The sequence below is a fragment of the Argiope bruennichi genome, chromosome 5 (genome assembly GCF_947563725.1).
Source record: "Argiope bruennichi chromosome 5, qqArgBrue1.1, whole genome shotgun sequence".
Classification (NCBI taxonomy): domain Eukaryota; kingdom Metazoa; phylum Arthropoda; class Arachnida; order Araneae; family Araneidae; genus Argiope; species Argiope bruennichi.
This window is the reverse complement of record NC_079155.1, coordinates 29,620,210-29,643,148: the sequence shown is the minus strand read 5'-3', so window position 1 is coordinate 29,643,148 and position 22,939 is coordinate 29,620,210. Positions and strand designations below refer to the sequence as shown.

The following is a 22,939-nucleotide window of genomic DNA, read 5'->3' as shown; positions in this document are numbered from 1 at the left end:
AAACAAACCTTCAAAAAGAATATAATATGAATTTTTATTCATGTTTTGAATCTACATCAAAAAACTTTCAGTGAAAAAAAAAAAACTTTTATTTACAAACATTTTTTTTTAATTGCACAATAGTTATTAAAAATGGTGCTTAAGACACAGATTGTTTCATTAAAACTTAATAATTTAAAGTATCATATTCATTCCACTAGTCAATTTATTTTAAATATTATACATGAAATAAATCATAATATTGACTTTTCCAAACTAGAAAATTTTTTGTTATAGAATCTGATAACACAGTGAGTCAAAATAAATCCTCCGTATTTACTATATTTATTTTAAAGATACATATTTCCATAAGCAATATTTTGAAGTTTTGAATGCAACTATCACAAATATTGAATATACAGCTTTTAATACCAGATACTAAATCTCTAATGCAATTATCGCCAAATCTCTGGAGCATTTTGTGAATATTGGTAATAGCAACTTTCATATGCCCCCCCCCCCAAAAAAAAAAAACAACCTAGCATGGACTGCAGTTTTTAAATACTGTAGTGGTCAAGTTAACAGTTTTCTCTCTCTTTCCACCTCTATCAATCCAACAATATGATTATTTGCTACTGAAATAGTACTTTTATTGTCAATGGTTATCTTGAATTTCATAGCCTGCTCTACTAATGACAGCATCCACACAGGTCTACTACAAAGAGTTTGGCAAGGACCACACTAAAGACTTTATGTATGCCATATAATAAACGAGCACATATTCAATAATTATAATGCCTGCATTTAAAACTTGAATACATTATACCTAGACAGGACAGAGACTTGCAGTAAAAAAAGCTGAATTTCATAAAATAATGAATTGTGCTAGACACCAATAGCGAAAAATAAAATAAGTACAATTAATTGAGCAACAAAACAAATAAATTCACACAAAAAGTGCCTAAGATAGTAAAATTATTAATATTGAGTAATTACATGAAAAAAAATCAATCGTTTTAAAAAACAAAATTTAATTCCAAAAATTGCAAAATCGGTGTTTCTATGAAACTGTGTCATTATCTCTAAGAGTATCTATTTTTAAAATGAGAATGACAAATATCTGTTGGTTATATAGTAAAGGTTTGAAATTGGGATTTTAATTTTGATTCTTCCTCCATATCAACTTGCTTATGAAATGGGAAAGTCAAAAACTCTAATTATCACAGTGCATTAGATATAATATTTTTTTGCTATCAATTCACATTCTTAACCATATATCAAATATAAAATTATCACAGAACTGCTAAGATCAATAAAAATATGAATATTTATTTAAAGAATAATTTTAAAAATTGAAAACATTTTTAAAGGCTACTATATACATGAAACATTGCAACAAAAATATCTCACACAAAATTTGAGCATGAAAATTTCACAAAATGGTGACAATGCAAAAAGATTAAAATAAATAATGGTTAATGTATTTAAAAGTCCATGCTAAAAGCAAAGCAGTGATATTAAAATGAATATATTTTTCTATCCATGATATATATATATGGTAAGGCACACTTAAACTCTTACAAAGGCAATGTTAATCAGGAAGTTCCCATTTGATATCTTCCATGAGAACTGGATGGTCTAGAAGATCTAGCTGTAGACAAAGTTTCCAATTCTTCCCTCTGTAAAATGATTAAGAAAGACTGAAGTCACAAATTAATGCATAACCTAGTCCACAATTCATAAGACCTTTGTATTACATGTGTTTTGTTTAAAGTAACTGGGACATTTTATGCATAAAAATTATCCTCATAACATAGGAGACATTTTACAAATTATAACAAGTATAGATTTAAAATGCTGAAAAGCTAATAAAATAACTTTTGAAAATATAAACAACATAGGGCGATGTGATAAAATAGATTTTTTAACCCTATTTTCCACTCCCTCCCCTCCACATTTAGATAAACATGTATAAAATTCTCTTCATTAAACAGTAATGGAATTTTACATTATGATATGTATTAGCACTAAGCATCTATTACATCCTTTTTTATTAGTATAAATAACATTTAAAATAATTTTAAGAGTTTATTTGTATTAATAGAAAGGATGAATATGTGAATCTGTGTTAGTGCACTACAGACATAACTTTTTTTTAACCTACAGTTACCAAAGTTGATACATAATTGAAAACAGCCTACATAATAAAAGTTTTACAATTGTAATCAAAAATCAAACTCTTGCCAAAAAATGGTTTGCACCAGATGTCAGACTGCACCAGAGGTAAAAAAATATGATTGCATAGATTATAGTATCATTAACAAAATGAAAAAGGATAAATAATGACAATTTGCACTAACTTTTTTTACACCAATTTTATTATTTTTAAAAAAAAAATTTTTTAAGGAAAATTATATAATACATTTGTCACGAAAAATAAATCTTCTCGCTCTACAATGGCAAAGTGGAAGAAAAAAAAAAAAAAAAAAAAAAGAGCTGACTTTTTTTAATGATTTTTTTTTATTTTCAATTTTAATTTTTTAAAAGATAAAATTATGTGATGAAAATATAACTAAAATAACCCTATTTTGTTGAAATTCTAATGATATAAATTATTATATGAAAACAAATAAACTTATTTAAAAGGCCCCATACCTCCACCACCCAAAGGCACTTCATTCAGATAAGAAATTATCGCCATGAAGCATAGATTATTCATGTGAATACAAATGTCATGTAAATCATATTTCATTCATGTACTGATCAATATTTCAAACACATCTATCATGTAATTTCAATTTTGATTGAAACATTTATCTTTACAACAGTGGATGTCTTCATTCCAACAACTTGTTGTGATTTCAATGGGATAAAATTGATACAATGGCAACTTTTTTGTGAACATTATTAAATCCTAATTAATTTCAGCTAACAAAGAATTATAAAAAAAATAAAAGAAAAGTTTAGTTTTTTTTAGATTTTTTAGGGAAAACTTTAGTAATTAAAGAATCTTTCAAAATGAAAACAAAAATTAAATTTTCTCACCAGTCTTTTCGAACGATCTAGGAAACACAGCTTCTTCTCTTCCAATGTTTTAACAGTTTGTTTGGCCTTTTGATTGAATTCATCGATTTCTTTGAGCCATTCTTCTTTCAAACGAAGATACTTCTTTTCTTGTTCAAAGTTATATTCGATTTTCTTATTTATTTCCTTTGCAAGTGTTTTGAACAGCTAAAAAGTATGTCAAGGAAAAGGAAATTATTATATATTATGAATGAACTAAATTTTAAGAAATATTAAAAATGCACACAAAATGTTTCTTTCATTCTAGCTTAATGCACATTATTAAACTTGATATACACAGCATCACCAAGATGTTTGATTTTATGAACATCATAGAGACAAATCAAATTCATAATATGCAGAAAGCTACAACAATTATAACTTCAATGAATGATATATGTATATGTATGTATATTATGTTATGTATATTTACATCTGTTTTTAGACTAGAAAAGCTTTATGAAATTGCATAATTTTTCCTTTACTCAGAGACTTTGATTATGCAGAACAACTACTACTCATATTTACACCAAATCTCTTCAAATGTATTAATTAAAAATTTATGAAATTATACAATTTTTCCTTTACTAAAAAACTCACCTAACACATAATATATTATTGTTGTTAAGTCAACTATTGATGTTAAAAATAAAATCTCTTCAAATATGTAAATTGCATGTCAATATATTAGGAACTTATTCAAGACTATGTAAATAAGAGTAATAATTCATATTTACGCTTTTTTAATTTCTTATATTTTTAAGCTGTTACTGACAAAACATTTTTAGAAAAAATCCTATGCTTTTTTTTAAAATTATAATTCAAGAAATGTGATGTAGAAAAATATTGCCAAATTAGGACTGTTTGAATAGCTATCAATACACAGCAATACATAAGTAATTTTAATTTAAAAGGAGTAAAAGAATTCTTTTGTAATGTAATTATCTTCAAGCAATTAAATAAATGTTTAAATAATATATTTTAAAATAGGAAATTAGTAGCATAATTAAATTGTGCTAACAATCAAGTAAACTGATATTACCAAATGGATCAGAAATTTCTTATAGGACAGCTCTCGCAAAAGTATTTTTTGTTCTCAAATTCAAACCTAGACACAATGCATGAACACAAACATATTTTATGCACTACATTATCTTTTCTTTGTTTCCCCATATGTGATACAAAGCCAGATTATTTTAATTTTTGTTCATTTTGTACCAATATTTGATGTCTTTAATGAGTGTTTTTTTAATGATTTTTCTCCAATGTATTTTTATTTAAATCTGAGAGAACTGCTATTGATTATAACTGCTTTCAGAGTTATTTCTCTGGTTCAAACTAATTGTTCCATTGATTAAAACTGTCCAAATCTGGTAACAGTTTATCATCCAATTTCAGCAATTTTGTGATCATCAAAGAAAAAAATATGCATATCTTAAGTTATTTTAATAAAAAGATTAGCATAAACCATTTTAGTTGGACATGTGAGCACCATCTATTGGTCATTTTTTTAAAATAATTTTGTAATGGAAAAAAATAAATAAATAATTCAAATGCTCTATGAACATATTCCCACGAACATCCATTTTTTTCGAACACTACATTTTTTATTATGATTTATTGAAGGTTTAATTAATTTATTGCACAACTTGTATTTATTTTGTATACTTACATCAGTCATTATCTCATCTCTTGCCAAAGCTTCTAAAGACCACTGTTCTAAACGCTTGTTTAAAACTCTAGTTGCTTCTTCACTAAAAAGTATATATAAGAGCATTAAAAATTATGTGAATATAATACAAATAAAAAGTAATTGAAGATTGCTTTTATACATTTCATTCAGCAACAATATATCAAGAATGTTTTTAAACTAATGAAATATTATCATTATATTTTAGAACATTTAAAACTATCTTCCTAATTTATGTTACATTTAGTATTTCACGGATGAAAATGATTCTCTCATGAGTTTTATTCCAAGCTTCTACAAGTCTTCTTTCTACAAGATTCTACAAGCCTTCTTTCGATAAAGATACAACAGGAACAGGGCCAAATTAAAGCTTGGTGTAGGCTTATGTAATGCAAGTTTAAGGCTTTCACCCATTTACTCTCTTCAACTCTCACATTCAGACATTTTTTTAAAAATTAATATTCATATAAATTGTTAAAATTGCCAATATTATCAACATTTATTACATTTTTATATTATATTATTTTGATTGGTTATACAAATAAAAACAACCAAAAGAAAATATTAAGGCAAAATGATATTACAAAACAATGAATTATTTAGAATACTATAGAGTTAGTTTCAGTTCTTGCATATAACAATCGAGTTTAAATTAAAAAAATAGTTTTAAACAAAATATCAAAAAATTGTATTATTTTAACACAATTTAAAAACTCTAATAAAAAAAGTATATTGAGTCTAAGCCAAATGCAAAAATTTAGACTACATTAATCAGCAAGTAATTTTTAAAAAATGAAAATATAGCAATAAAAAAAATCCTAGCCATAATATTTCCAAATTTAAAAAATATATGATTTTTAACTGAATAAGTTTGAGTACATAGCCCTTTTAAATCACACAAACCATTTGTCCTGAAAATAACGCAGGAGGAATCAAAATCATATGGGCCCCTAAGTAGTTGACTATTTTGTCTATTTGATAATCTAACCTTGAACAGGAAGTTTTCTTCATTATATATCTGCACATATATACAAATACATATAGGTAAAAGTTGTATTTAAAGGATAATAAATAGATTTTTTAAAACTGAAGATGCATGTCATCAGGTATATATTTAACAAGAAAGGATCTAGCTCCTAAGACCTAAGCTAAATCTGTCTAAAAGAATTTCTTCCCCACTCCTATTTCCTCCCTCTGTGCATTGATTGAATGATTTAACTTCATAGCACACTGGTATAATGTGTTTTGTTAGACCTGAAAAATTAAGATACATTCTATTACAAATTATATTGTGAGCAAGTAAAAATGAACTTCATTCAGATATTCAATTTCTAGGTCATAATCATTATTAAGAATTTTGTTTTGACAGACAATTAAGGAATTGAAATATATGTTTTCTCATCTTCATTCTCAGTATATCTGTTTTTAAAATTGAGTGTTAAAGCTGAAAAATTATCACAGAATGAAATTTCAGTGAACACTTCAAGAAAAGTATGAAAATATTAAAGTTGCTTCTTCAAATATAAAATATACCTATTGCAGTATACTTTTATCAAATCACATACTAAGCTTTTAACTCTGTCAATATTGAAAGAATCCAAATGTCTACTTAACAAAATTGCTGAATGCCCAAGAAGTTTGGATATCACTGTGAAATTCTTCCACCCCTTTTCCATTAAGTATGTTTGATTGAATACCCATGGCCCGTGCTTTGTCCATTAGAGACAATCGCCAAGATAAGATTGAGAACAGGAAGATTTTTCGACAACTCTTACGGGATGCTTAAGCATATATTTCTTTAATAACCATCAGCTCAGCAAGGTCTTTTGTATGCTAAGAGCACAGGTTCTTGTTTCAGCTCTCGAGGGAGGGTAAGGAATATTGTCTTTTCTTTGAAATAGCAATCAAGGCATTCCAGTATTCTGAGGTACATACATATGATTGGTCATGGGAATGAGAGGGTTAATGTTTAAGGATGCAATCAAAGATAACTGATTTTTCTTCAGTCACACAGTTGTGTATGCAATATTCTTAACTATTTATTAAGAGCAAACAGAATTATTCATAAAAATGTATTGCAAGGCAGATGAAAATGAAAAACCACGTTTAGCTAATTTAGGGTTTTTTTTTTTTTTTTTTTTTTTTTTGGAGGAGGGGGAGGGAATTATATTATAAGAACAGAAATTTAATTGAAGAAAAAATCTAGAGAAATGGAGAGGGAAATAGGGCCCTGTACAATAAATATACTTAAAAATAATTAACTTATTTTCACCATTTTACACTCAAATATGTAAATAAACAAATAAAAAATATTTTGCATTTTTATATATAAAATTATACATTGAACTACAATAACAATTTCATATTTTTCTTAATAATTAGCTTATTTATTATTCTTGTAGTATATTTATTCCAATACTTACTGGTATACTTTCTAAATACTTACTGGTATAACTGTTGTATTTCAACTTCTCTTTCCTTTTCCATCGCAATTTGCATTTCAATCTTATTTTTTACATCTGTAACACAATCTAAATCCAGCAATGCCAGAGCTGTATCTTCTAAGGCAGATTTGTTGAAGGCACTCATTGTTATAAGCAACTTATAATCAAAATCCTACAGAAAATTCGATAAAAAATTAATTTATTCTTTTTTAGTTATTTCATTTATTATTAACTTTATAAAATAATGATAAAAAAATCCCTGGACATACCAGACTATGCTGCACTTCAACTAAAATTCTCCTTAACTTCTCTTTTGGTTGCCACATATTTTGCATTCTGGAAATAAGGATATAATAAATTTTTAAGAAAAAATAGAATACATAAAAAGAAGCTTGTTTTCTTAAAAAAAATATTTACAGAGGAAATATTTACTACATTCAATAAATAAAAAAAATGCTCAATGTTTACTTTTTAAAAAAATGAAAATTAAATGTAAATTTTGAAATTTTCAAAATAACTACATGTTATTAAATGAAATTTTGCAACTGCAACTAAAAAAACCCTCTTCATATTCCTCAAAATAACATTGACTTTCTATCTTGGTAGAAAAAGAAATGTTCATTTTTGTCTAATTTAAACAAAATTTGGTTCAGAAGATTTATTACCATAGCAAATAGAAACAAAGCTGCACATGGTGAGAACTAACCTTTATGATAAGAACATTAGTTCTTTTATACTTCAATGCTCTTTCTTTTGAATTAAATAATGACAAAATTTTAAAATTGCAGCTTTAGAAAAGTTTTTTATTTATTTTTTTATTTTTTTAATCAGTTACAGAATTATTGGTATATAAAAAGCATTTTCATTTTGTCATGTTATAAATTTCAATGAAATGCTTTGAATGAAGATGATTTTCTTAATTATTTTGACTCATTAATATCAAAGAATTTGACTGGATAAATTACTAGAGTTTGTGATATCAAACATGTTTATAATATGTTTTTTAAGAAAAAAACCAGAATCCATCCAATGATACAAATTAAGGAAAATAAATATGGTACTTGTTTATTTTTACAGCCCCTTACAATAAATAGCTAAAAGATATATATATATAGATAATTGCTTTTCTAGCTCCCTAAAAACAATTCTTAAGCATTATTTCAAGTATGATTTTATAAAAGTTGGAAAAATGTCATTCTTAATAGTTATCCATAACAAATTAGTTTCATCTGACAATAAAATTAATCTATATAATAGGTACTTAATATTATAATCAAAAATTAAAAAAATATATTTAAAACGTTAAATAATTAATTCAATAGTGTGTTGGATAAATAAAATGAATTATCAATGTATATATCAACAAATATTCTTCTTGCAAGGTAAACCTTCGTCAAATGAAAAATCACTTATTTTTTTAATCCTTGAAGACATAAATATGCAATGTTATTTTCTCCATGAAATTTATATATATATATATATTGCATGAAACAAGAATTATAATTTTTATAGATTAATACTAAAAAAGTTGAGCATACTTATAAAATGTCTTTTTCTGCAATTCACGCACAGCCTCTCGCCTCTTTTGCAAAGAAAGCAATGTTTCCAAGTGTTGAATAAGTATCTGTTTCTCGGCTTTTAATTTTTGAATCTAAAATACAACAAAAAATAATTATGAATAATAATATGATATTTGTAAATGAATTCAACTTATATTTTTATTCATTATTAAAAAGACTTTTCAGAAAAAGTATTATTTCAACCGAAGGTGTACACTAAGAACAGAGTACACTAAGAATTAATAAACACATTTAAGCAAAACAGTAAAAAGGAACATATAATTGGTTTAGGTTTCTGTTCAGAAAAGTGGAAGAGAAGAAATTATTATAAAGTTCAACTTTGGTCAACTGTTTACCCAAGCATGCAGAGAAAACCATGCTCCATTTATAACTTACTGAATATTTTGCCTTCAAACTTCTCAGATCAAATAGAAAAACTGAGTGAAATAATCTAACCTCCTACATTCTTCATTAAAAATAATAAAAATTAAAAAAAAAAATTCTGATATAGAACATGATTGACAGGTTTCAGTAAAAGTTTTTAACACAGAATAAAGACATTTACTACATGAAAAATTTTTCTAAAAATTTTAGCATATTTCATGTGTTAATACTTACTTCATTGTCTGCTGCATTTAGTTCATTCACTTTCTCTTCCACAAGTTTGGACCATTTTTCTTGTTCTTCTAATTGTGATATTTCAACCTCTCGTGCTTCGTGTTTTGCTTTTAATTCCTCTAATTCTAGATTCTGGAGTTTCTCTTTTTCCTTTTGTTGCTTTTCCAAGCTTAACTGTGAAAAAAAAATTTAAAAAATAAAATAAATCTTTAAAAATATTTCTGAATACAATACATGGAAAATAAGCGTTTGTTACAGACATTTAAAATAATATAAATCACAAGCACGTATAATGTGCAAAAGTAAATGTGAAAGTGATTTAAATCATAAGAAAGCACAGTTATGCAGAACATAAGATTAAATTATCAAATATAAAGATGAAAATAAAATGTATTTGTTTATTTATTTACATATATTAGCCATGACAAATTCACTTTCAAAAAAGAATTTTCATCTTTTTATTTTAATCTCAATGAATGTCTAGAATTAAACATAATATAACTTGATTTAATAATGCATTTTATGTAGAATAATAATTAAAAAAATTTTTAGAACAAAAAATTTCATTTTTAAAAAATGTATTTTTAATAAACATAAGCTTTTATATTGTTTGTTTGATGGTTTCCATAAAATCTCTCATTATAAAATAATATATCTGAAAATAAATACTTGAACATTAATGGAACAATAGCGAACCTTTCTTGCTCTTTCAAATGCTCTTGTTTATCTAACATGCTAAATTCTATGAAATAATAAATAATTATAATAGTATTTAATAAATAGTATCATTTTCAAAAGAAAAAGTTGTTTGCAAATGTTGTAGCATTCCATTGTTTGACTAAAGGCGTTAAGATAGTTTTTCTTTTAATGAAACAGAGCTTCTTTGGTTTCAAAAGAATTTCAGTTGCTAAGTGCTAATATACTAAAAGGCACATGTTTTGATAAAAACCCCAATTGAGTCCAAAATTATGAAATTATCAAACTGATTATAAATATTTATTAAAGTTTTTTAAAAACTGATTATCATAATCTTTTTTTTTTTAACTTTACTATGATATTCAAGCTTTCATATAAATAATTTGCAATGAAAATTGAGACAATATATCATATTCATACAAACCATCTCAAAAATCATGAAAATCATAGCTCTACATTATTAATGGCCATCTTGATAATCTTGATAACTTAATTTTTTTAAAATGATTTATCATATTATTTCATAAAAATTAGTTTCTATGAGAAGCAATTATTTTTGAAGTATTCACTGAATAAGCTGGATTGATTAACTTTCAAAATTGTTAGAAAGCTTAAATATTATAAGCTTTTTATTCAAATCAAATTCCCGATTCTACATTTGATTCTAATTATTATCAATAAACAAAATATTTATTAATCACATAAAAACATACCAATAAACACAATCTGAATGAAAAGAAAATCTGTACATTAATATCATTCTCAAGAGCATACATATTTTAATATATAATTATCTTTTAATAATATTAACTTTTTAAAGAGGAAGATGAAATAATTTCTCCAACATCTATTTAATCTATAGCAAAGGAATTTTTTTTTTTTTTTTTCTGAATTCATCAAAATCTCTGGTATTATTAATTGATGTTTGGACAAGAAGGAATCAAATGAAAATTTATAAACACAATTAATTTTCACTCAAAATTGTTAATGTCCTCTATTCCTAAATTATCAAAGTAGACAACCATTGATTACATTTTTATATTGTAGTTCACTATATATTGATTCACATTAAATTTAATCTTTAAAAGTGATTATAAATTTCTGTGTCAATTTTTTACCTATGTAACACAATTTAAGTTTTTATATATATTCTTACTTGCATTAGTTTCTTTATTACGATATTCACCATTCTTGATTATCAAAAAGCAGAGTCATTGGAACTTTCAAACATACTTTGGAAATACTTATTCTTATAAGGAAAAGAAAAGTTATCTAGTAGTTATAAGGAGCAAAATAATTGTTCCTTCCCCCTTTATCGCAACTAATTAATACTCTGTATGGTATTAGAAAAAAATGTAACTAAATTCAAAAAATACAGATTCCTTTAAAATTGATGATGATATAGTTTTCTAATGTTTGCCAGTTCATTTGTACTCAACAAATTACTAAAATTCTCATAATAAAAACTAATTTGAAAATAGTAGAAAGCAAATTTATATGCCAGAAACAAGAGAACATTATATAGAAATGATAAACAGTCTTGATAAATAAAAAATGTTTTATTTTGAAAGATAAGCTTTGAAAATACTTATAGTCAAATGACCAAAGCATTTCATTCATTTGCACAATTCTGATTAATTTTAATTACAATATAAAGTATTACTATAACCCATAGATCATAAAGCATTAATTATATACTAATTAAAAAAACTGAATCAAGATTTATTTTCATTCTCTTTCATTAAAAGCTTAGGCTTAGTAATGTTAATAAAATCATGTAATAATTATTCTAAGAGCTGCCATTTAAATAATCAGGATGAGCATAATTTCTGCTGTTTGATTTTCCCTGATAATTCCAATTTCTATAAAAAGAAATATCCCTAACTTTTTTTGGATGCATCTAAAATTTTCAAAATGATCTTGTTCCATTTTCTTCTTTTCATTCATCGCTCAGTATACTTTAAGTATGTTTCAAATAGTTCTATTTTTCCTAACTAAAATCAGTACTGAATAAACAAAATATACTGCCCAAGAAACAAGTTATTTTTACTTATAATTCAGAAAAGCTCCATTTTTTAAAACTTTTTCAGATTTATTGCAAATATGCTTATCAATATATACAATGCTAGAAGACAAGCACTAGTCTAAACAAGCTCTTAACCTGCCAATAATATTTTAGAACTGATTGTTGCAGATTTATGTACAAAAGATATAGTAAAAAATCACAAGCATATTGTCAGAGAGCTTAAGAAAGAAACAACCTTTTTCCTTCAAGTGAGATTTTCCCTATTCAAAATACTTACCAACAGCCAAATCAAAGCTGAACAGTATTTCCATTAACAGAAAATAAATAAATTACAACTATAAAATTAATTAATCAAGTTATAATTCAAGTAACAGTTTTAAGCTAGCCCTGATTAATTTAAAATCTCCTTGCTTCATGGTCATAAATAATCTGTCATTAAAAAAAAATCTGCTAAAGTGTCGACTATAATGATGAAAACCAAAAGAAAATTCACATATTATATCATTTGAATTAACATTGTTTGATGTCAATGAAATTGATTTATAAACAAAAATAAAAAGAAATGATTACAAAATAAAAAAGAGTTAAAATGATTACTTATTTAAAACTTCTAATTTTACCTTTTCTAGCTCTTCTTTCCGTTGCTGCCATGCCTCTGAGATTTCTCTTTGTAGCTCTTCTTCTTCTTTCTTTGTCAAACATAAAGAAAATTAAAAGACAGTTAACTATGTACTTTTAAGCCTAAATTTTAACTATGAATTAATTCAATAAAGTGAAGCATTCATTTAATATGCTGAGAAATACATTATTTAATTACCTCTTTTGAAGCTTTTATACTAGATGAAAATAGATGGTGCTGGTATCTTTTCTGCATCTATAAAAAAAATCATAATTCTTTATATGTGTTGAAATTTAATGCATATTAAATTGACATAATCTTACGAGAAAATAGGGAATATGCTCTCTCTAAAATTAATTTAATTAGTCATGTGATTTCCAATCAGAATTCTGACATACACAGATACGTTTCTATAAGCAAATGTTTCCACCATTGCATCAAATTTGTTTAATTTGATGCAATGTTTTAAAAGTTGCAAAACCAGGCTTAATAACTATGTAACTACCAGACTCACTCCCAATTACAAGACTTCATAAATTTTCCATTAGTAATGGAATTATTTATAGAAAATCATTGATTACTACAAAATAAGCAGGGGAAGGCTGATAATTTTCTCCCACTAGTATCAATGGTACTTCACATCTCATTAGCTCAATTTGAGGATTAATTTTACTAATTTTAGATTATTATGTGATATACTGAAGATGCAAAAAAGGCGATGCAAATTAATAATTATGGAGGAGATATTCCAAATGGAACTACCTCATGTTATGCTAAATTACCAGAAAATCCCTCTAAAATCAAAGTTGGGAAATACCCATCTTAGACAGATGCAAATCCATGTACAATATCACATACATATATTTATACTACAAAGACTATAAATAATATTTATATTCATAATCATAAAAGAAAAAATTGTTAAATATCATTAAAGATTAGTGGTATATTACAAAGCCCATAAGCATATTAACAGAGATCATAATAAATAACATTTAGACAAAATCATCAAGACTAATCATATGAAATTGAATGATATAAATCAGGATGCACCGACTAATTTTACCTTAAAAAATAAATACTTTTTAAGCACATTTATAGAATAAATAAGAACTAACCTTAATGCACTACTTTTTATTATAGAATTATGTGTAAGATGAAATAAATTAATTTGTGTATTAACAAAGTATCAAATTTTATACAAATATAAACATAAAATGCATAAACGTAAGTCTCAATAATTTGTTGCTTCTTATGGCTGCACTCATTCTATCAACTGCAATACAAAATACATTGTTAAAAAAAAAAAATCATACTGGTATTAACAGTTTACCGAAGAAATAATTTCAACTCAAAAAGTTTCTTTCAAAACTTTGAAAAACACAACTGTTGTTTTAGAAATTTAAGTACATCAGATACATAAAAAGACAAAAGTGAATCATCACTTTGACACATTCGAAGAACTGGCATAATATGTAACACATGTGAAACATGTTGCAAATGTCTCTACAATACTTCATTGCATTCCCTATAATAAAGCTATATTCATTTCTCCCTCAATCAAAATAACTTTGAGGCAATTGATAGAAAAAATACTAATATTTGCTCCTTGGTTGGTTTTACTTTAAATAAAATGCCTTTTTTGTCGCTTACTCAGTAAAAAAAATCATAAACTCTTAAGAATATTTTTAAAAATTCAATGAAATTCAAAGAATATGGTGCTTCAGATGGATTGTTTTCAAGTATAAAAATCAGGAAAAAAAGAAAAAGAAAAAGAAAGCTTATTTTATACTAATGTAAAATTATATAACACAAAAATAAAAATTTAAGATAGGAGTTGTATTATAATAAAGTTTAATAAGACAGCAATACAGGTAACAGAACAATGCTAAATATTCTAAAATTGAATAATTATAAATACTTATATAAATAAATTACAAGTTCAAACATGAGAAGATGAAAAATGACAGCACAGCGCATAGAGGAATTTTAGTTTTAAATAAGTTCAGTAATTTAGGAATAATTTTATAAGTGTCATCATAATTTTATAAAATATTTCCAAAGTGTTTACATTTTGTTCCCCTTCCTTTCGCCTTCTTTGCAGTTCTTCGATTTGTTCTTTCAATTTAACAATATTCCATGGATCCTTTTCTCGCTCACCATCTTGCATAGCTTTCAATTCTTTCTACAAAATTTGAAAGTGATTTACCTGACAATTTCATATTTTAAAAAATGTAAAACAGTAATACAATTCATTCAAAAATTCTTAACATTCAGAAAATATACTTTTTTTTTTTATTTACATAAATACAAAAATAAAAAGAGATTTAAGAAATTTCTAAAAAATTACAAATAACCAACCCTGACAACAGCAGCTTAGATAACTTACATAGAAACTCCATTCCACCATAATTTATTAAAACAATTAAAAGAATGCTAAAAAAGAAAAAAAGCTTTTTTTTTCTCTAAGGAATTTCAGTAACAGAATACTTTTTTTCTAATTTAAATTTATTCCTCTGACAACTATGCTTTTATTTGACAGAGAAAGAACCTTTTTTTTTCCACTTTCATGAAAAAGTCACTAATAATAATAACATTTTTCATTCAATTTCAATTCCTTTTAATAAACAGCATTCATTTATAGTATTATTCTAATAAATTAAAAGAATATTTATATTCATTTCTCAATTTCATTCCTACATCCCTATAATATAGATATACTTCTTGCAGATTCATGAGAAAATGTTTTCTAACTTTTATATAAGAAATTCTAACATACTGATTTATTTTGAACTGCTTTTCAATAAAATCATTATCATTAATTGAAATAAGACAAAATTTAAATTATAAATTTGTAATTAAAACAAAAATTCAGGATATGCTATAAAAAAAGATGTATTTAATAAATACCATGTATTGGTCATTTTCAATGGCCAATATATGAGCTAACTTTTGCCTTCTGTATTCTAACCTTTCCTTTTCAGCAAATCTTTGGCTTTCTTTTACACGAGATTCATCATTTGCTCTATAAATATTATAAATACAAGAAAGAACTATCAATATTGAAAAGTAGAAAACACATGCATAATATAAAAACAAAAGCCTTTCACAATTTGGTACTTGTTAAGAAATAACTTTCTTTACCAGTATAATTTTCTTGGAAATTTTGGCAAATTATAAGAAAATATCTGTTGTAAATTTTGAAGCAAGCGAATTAAGTGAAATCAATGCAAACAAAACTAATGTTAATAAAAAACAAAAATACCATCTAAATATTACCAAAGCAATTCTATAGGAATATGCTCAAAATATGGCTGTAAGATATCTTAGGTTTCTCAATTACTCTCATAGCTGACAAATGCAAATTGGATCTGATGGCTGTTTAATTCTAAGAACCATAAACACAGATATAATTTATAAAACATTGTATATTACTGCCTAGTCTGATATCTGTCTGTAAAATCGTATTCTAAATATATTTTGATGGTTGTAAAGCAATGAGATGTTACCAGACAGAAAAAAGATAATTGATCCTACGATTAAATAAAACATATTCTTTTATCCCTAGAAAATGAAGTGACTACGATTGTGGACGTGAGACAATATATATATATTTATATTGTTATAAAAAATTTTCTACTGCGATAAAAACCGTCAATTAATCGTAATGAAGCAGCGCATTTAATCTTTAATAGTTCAGCAGCTTGCTTGCTGTCTAATCTTCCAGTTTCTTTACACTCCAACTCCTCTCTCACACACACAACTTTTGACGATCCACACAACTTCTTCTTCTACAAAGTGTTCGTCTTTTATAGTTCCGGGAGGCGGGGCTAGAATCTTCTGACCAATCAGGGCGTACCTCGGTTATTACTGGATGGATCGTAAACCTTCTCGAACTTTCCAGTATGATCCATTTAGTCGCCAAACTCACCAAATTTATCGCCAAGTCGCCAAATGATCGCCAAGCTCTCAGGTCATTGACGCACAGGACATATCTTACAAAGGCTTTAACGGTTTTTTTTTTTTTTCAGGATGTCACTATTCGTGCCGTGTAGCAAAATTGCAGGTTTGTAACAATATAATGATATTTTTATTCTAATTTCAATTAAATTAATTTCCAAGATTTTATCTTAATTTAGCCAATAGTAGCTTTATTCCAAAAATATTCTCTTATTCTGTGATCCAATTCCACTTTTGGTTTAATTAATTCCTCTGTAAAACTAATGTGCCATCAGAACTATGTATCAAATGAAAGTGATATTTCTGTTGCCCTTGTTAAAGGTCAACATATATATTCCATCAGCGCGTGGCCAGAAATTCTATGTTATATAAAACTAGTAATCATTTGTTTCGCCGTTCTTTCTTACTTCTGCTTTTGTGCTGCACTGCGTCTGCTTGCAAATAAATTGCTTTCCCAAGATGGATATTGAAAAGAGAATGAAACGAAATTAAAAATACTAAGTCTCTTCTATGTCTTCAAACCTGCACTCTGCTTCAACCAAAATAATTTTGCATATTATTTAGCCGACAGGATTCGAAATCCATTATATATATATGAAAGTTAGGGTTTTAGACATACAAAAGGCAAAGACATAAAATCTTATGTCTATAAGAACTTCCAAGATTCCCTAAAAAAGTTTTCATATTATAGATTATTTTGACTTCATAGACTGGTCAAAAAGTTAACTATCCTCCACTTCAATGATGAAAATTTTTAAAAACTGAGATTGACTCCACAAATAAATTCAATTCTGTAAAATAAAACTTTGTTACACTTGCACTTAAAAAAAAAACTTATGCTACATCATAGGTAATAAAGCATGTGTAAAACTAGATAAGAGTTTGCAAAAAAAGTGTGAGGACAAGAAAAAGGCAATTAAATTGATATTTCTCTGAAGATCTAAAATGATAAATTTTTAAACACAAAAATCTGCAAGACAATATTTTTGCTTAAATAAGCATAATTTAACTCTATTGGATTTGATAAAGGGTGGATGAAACTGAAATTGCAACCATCTTTTGTAGATCATTTAATATAACATTTTGAAATCTACTTAGAATTATAAATTGATGTAATTTTTTCCAAATACGATATGTAATTCATTCACATTAACTAATTATTTAGAAAAATTTCCTTTTCTTCCTTCCCTAAAATATCACAGTGCATCAATTTTTAAAATGGCAAAAACTTCAAATTTTCGTTGAAATTCTAACACTTTTGCTCAAACTCAATATACAGCATATCAAAAGCAGAAATTATGCAGTTTTTAATATTGTTTTCCTAACATCAAGCAATTAAAATGATATATTTAAATGCTATTAGAAGCCAAAATCCACAGTTTATTTTTGGAGAAAAAGTAAACTTTATAATTTATTTTTTTTTTAATTTTTTGTCATGTTTTCAAGTTTAGGCCTTTTGTGAGAACTAAAAGATAAAAAGCACAATTTTTGTTCAATACTTTTTTTCATTGATTAACATATAAAGACATACCTTTTGAGCACTATTAAAATTCAATATTCAAATTTTTAATCTCCATCTTATTCTAGAGTTTTTTTTTTAATGATCCATAAGAAAAAGAAATCCAAGCACTAAAGAGAACAGTAGATTCTTTCTTTAAGTAACATCAGCAGTACCAGTTTATTGCAAAAATTTCCCAAAAATGCAGATTTTAAGGTTTGCTAATACCAATAAAAAAATTTTAAATAGGTAAATATAATCAATGCTATTATTTAATCAATATATTGTAAATTTATTTTCCGTGATTCACAATACTACTTATGTGAATTGCCACTGTAATATGGAAACAAACTAAATTTTTCTTGAAATGAAAACTTTTTGCATTTATAACATTAAATAATAAATTTCAACAAGAATTTTGTGAAATATATGATGTTCAAACAGCATGTAATTGTCAAGAAATCAACATTTACTTTGATGTTTTTAAACCTTGTACTTCCTCAAGACTTCTGTATTTAGCTGATTTGAGTGCCAACTGCCTGTGGTAAGAATCTACTTCCATACATTTCGATGCTCTAACAGCATCTTTTTCTCTTTTAGAAACAATGGCTCGTTCGGCCAAATCCTTACGGTTCTGTGATATCCAATAAGAAGATAATGCCATCTGTAAGAGAATTTATTCAAAAAGTGATATCTAGTAAATAATTAAAATAAGATCAAAATATTCGTGAATGCTTAAAAGAAAAAGATTTTTTCCCCCTCAATAAAGCATAAATATCATATGCAGAATAATAAAAGAGCACTCATAACTCTATATTGATACCAATTTAACCTACAAAATTCAGTTAAACAGTTTTATCATTAATTTCCATTGAATTGATATCCTGCTTTAAAGTGATGGACTGCATGAATTTGGAGGTCATAAGATGATGCCAATTACTTCTGAAACAATACAATAATAAATGTAAATAAAATAAGCATTTCAAAATCATAGGATTTTCCCACTCTCCCTTTCTCTGTTGCCATGGTTTTAACAAATCTGGCTTTTACTGCCAATACACACCAGTACATTTCAATTAGAATGGGAAACAATTGGATATTTTTGCTACTGTTTAAAAGATTATATGTTACAAAAATATACTGACATCATGATGACTTTCTATGATGTTTAATAAAGTCTTTATAAATATTTTAATATAATTATTTTTGTCATTAAAAATTAAGATGGCAATGTAAGCAAACAATTTTATTCAACTGTTAAACTTTTAAGATAGCATCCTCAGTAAATTGGGGGGGGGGGGACTATTGGAAATTTAATTTTGAAATTTTGTAGAATAACTACATATACTTCATTTAGAATATTAAACCTAATTTTATCATACTTCTAAAAAAAAATGTAATATTAATTATTTACAAAAATATTTAAACATGAAAAAATATGTTCAATAGATGTGGAAATAATTAATCTATTATGCAAAATTTAGATCTTGAGTTTTTACAAAAAATCAATAAATTTCAGTTCAATAAATATACACTTTTAATGACACATATGTTTAATAAATTCATATATTTAAAAAATAAATACATGTACTTTCAGATATAATTTTCATTATCAGGGTAAATTTTTACGTTTTATTTTAAAAGAAATAAAAAGATTATAAAGATAAAAATCTCTAATTTATAAGTTTTCATTTAAAAAAAAAAACTTCCTCTTGATTTTCATGAAACTGCTTTCACTGACCTCTTGCATATTGATCACAATCCTTTTGATTGCATTATCTCTAGCACCAGATTTATCTAAGTCTTCTTGTAATTTCTCACTGTATTTTATACTTTTTCCCAGTCATCAACTGTTTAACAGGGCTTGCTTCATTGAGCAATTTCCTAACATCTTTAATTTTGAAAATTTTATTTTTATTCGCAATTTCATAAGTCACATGTGTTTAGATAAATTTTATTGCATTGTATTGGCAGTCATATGGGGTTGTATAACTACTTCATGTCCCATTTCATATGCTATCTGATCAAGCTCATATGTTCTGTATTTTTTTTTATGTTCTTTTACAATGTTAAATATTTCTTATCTGGTTTTTAATCACATTAAGAGGTATAATTTTGCATGCCACAATACCTTTTTTTTTTGTCTTTTTAGAGAGATTTTTTTTTTTTTTTGCGTGTGTATGTGGTATGCAAAATAATAGCTTGCATTGTCTATAATAATGATAGTTAGTTTGTTCAATCCTCTTCATAAATTAAGAAGCCACTTTTTAAAAATTTCATTGTTCATCTTCTCATGATAGTCAATTGTGCTTTTGGATTGAAATAGAAGTTGTGCAGATGGAATAAAATCTTGAATCAGTAGATCTGGCATGACAAATGATCAATCTAGATAATGTGGAACTTTGCCAAATAAATTTAGGAGAATGGCTAGCATTTACTTAAGCTTCATCAAGATATGTCATTGGCCTGGATAACTAATCAATTCTCGAGTGACACATTTTTTACAAATACATCATACAAGAAACAATGATGTTGTTCCTTTCCAATAAAAACCTAACCCATCATTGCACTTTTAATAAAATCCCAATTTTTTTTAATTACAAATAATTATTTTGTGAACCCAAAGGAATTAATTTTTTTTTTCTATTAAGCAAACTCTTCACGTTATCACTGTTGAATATTCCTCTCTATCATAAAATTCTTGTATGGTATGGCTTATAATGCTTTTGTCAAAATTATTTAGGTCTGTAATGGGCTTTGTTCATTTACTCTTTTCCTTGGGCAATTCGAAAGCCGAAACATCATTTACAACTTTGCTGTACTGTTCAGCAAAAAACACCACACCTTTCAAGAGTTACTTTCTGCTTCTGTAAAAATAATTATTGTACTGTAAAATTTGGTTTAGATTATACCAATTCATTTAAGTAACTGTATACTTTATATATAACAATTTTTGATTGCCTCCTGAAATCAGGGGTATTCAAAAAAGGAGAGGTTAAAAAACAAATACCTTTACACTATTCTGTGAAAACGAGTTAATTTATAATCAAGAACAAGAGATCAAACTGTAATGCCAAAAGACAGAATGCAGAAAGCTATCGAAACTCCTTAATAGACATGTAAAAAAAACAAAGCAATTAATTGCTGTCTGCTGCATAATTACCAAAACAATGGAGTAGAAAATATGACCAAGTAGCACCTATTATATTTACACAAATTTTAACAGGAGAACATTAATTCCAAAATAATAATTTAAAATACATCATTTTATGCACATAATAAATCATTGAAGAACCAAAAATGGCTAATAAAAGTTCAGGATTGATTTCTATTTATGAAATATTAATCCATTAAAATCTCTTTAAAAAAACATATTAGAATGCACCAAATGTTGCTGCATCTTAAAAAAAACAAAAACAATCAAATTATCGAAAATAAGGAATATCAAATACGAGATTTAAGAATCTAATATGGATTAACAAATAGTTAAAACAAATAAGAACAAAATGAATCCATTCCGAAGATTTGATGCAGAGTCACTTTAAAATATTTGGTCTCATTTGTTCATTAAAACCAACTGATTAAGATAATAAAGATATATTTCCATGATTTTTCACAATATAGTTTTTTAAACCTATATTGTGCTATTTATTTTTGTTACTGTGCGAACTTTATTAAAATACATAAGTAAACTAAAAAGATATGCGCAAGCTTTTATTTCGAATCTTTAGAAATTACTCACATTGTATTAAACAGAAGGTGATGATTTAGAATTTTAAAAACACTGCATTCTCAAAAATTTCTCTACTCATTTGAAAAAATAATGCATTCTAGAATTTCATAGAATTGTAAACTACATATCATAGGATAGATCAATATACACCCGCGAAAATTTGTACGCAAAACAAATTCAAACTTATTTATTTGGTTTTTCTTAACAACATAGTTTAGAAGTACCCTCCTGCTTAAACGATAGATAATTTTTATTTTTGCAGATGCAAAAATTTTATTTAGTTCAAATTTTTGATGATAAAATAGGAAATATTCCAAAATATTTTGCATAGATGCTATTATAGCATATTATTTAAGTTCAATTAATAATGCTCCGAATGCGAGAAAAATCCATCTAGAATCTACTACTACTGGCTCTTCGTGAATTCTGGAAATTTGTTAACCGGAAGGTCGTCTGACCTGCTTCGTGTTTACAATTAAGTTTTGAGTTATACAAAATTAATAGATACGAATTATGGCTGGATTTGTTTCCACTCTTTATCATGGACTTTTTAAGCGTACATCCACTTTTGCGCTAACTATTATAGTTGGCGCTTTCTTTTTTGAAAGAGCCGTGGATGTTGGCTGTGACTATGTATATGATAAGTACAATGAAGGGGTAAGTTTTATTCCATTATATTTGAGATTTTACATGTAGACGCTGCTCATAAAATGCACTACTTTAAATAATGATAAATTGAAATATTATTTTTCTTGGTTTCAATTTAAGCAAAAGCGCTCTTAAATCATTGTGTCTATGTTCCCACAGTTGCTTGTAACCTTATGCTATGTATTATGCGTAAAATTGTATTTCAGAAATGTAATGCATTATTTTTAGAAAAAGAAAAAAAAGGAATTGTACTTCTAAAACTGTTTAAATTTATGTGTAAGAATATTATTAAACTGCTCTGTAATTACATAAATATGCTATTGAAAAACATTAATTGTATTTTTTCAAAAGAAAAAAGAACGTGAAACACTATCCTTTTTTATTAGAAATCAGTTTTAATGCATGA

At 26.0% G+C, this 22,939-nt stretch overlaps 1 protein-coding gene across 1 annotated transcript; it reads right to left on the bottom strand.

Annotated features, from left to right (window-relative positions):
- Positions 1–207: 207 nt before the first annotated feature.
- LOC129968915 (trichoplein keratin filament-binding protein-like) lies at positions 208–22,062 on the bottom strand. Its single transcript, XM_056083255.1, has 13 exons — positions 21,895–22,062; positions 18,626–18,816; positions 15,605–15,719; positions 14,766–14,879; positions 12,893–12,949; positions 12,696–12,764; positions 9,354–9,527; positions 8,715–8,827; positions 7,446–7,512; positions 7,179–7,348; positions 4,715–4,796; positions 3,025–3,210; positions 208–1,658 (listed from the first exon to the last, which is right to left on the bottom strand). Exons 2-13 carry the CDS (start codon positions 18,814–18,816, stop codon positions 1,575–1,577), a joined length of 1,422 nt encoding a protein of 473 aa, XP_055939230.1. The 5' UTR covers positions 21,895–22,062; the 3' UTR covers positions 208–1,574.
- Positions 22,063–22,939: the final 877 nt, after the last annotated feature.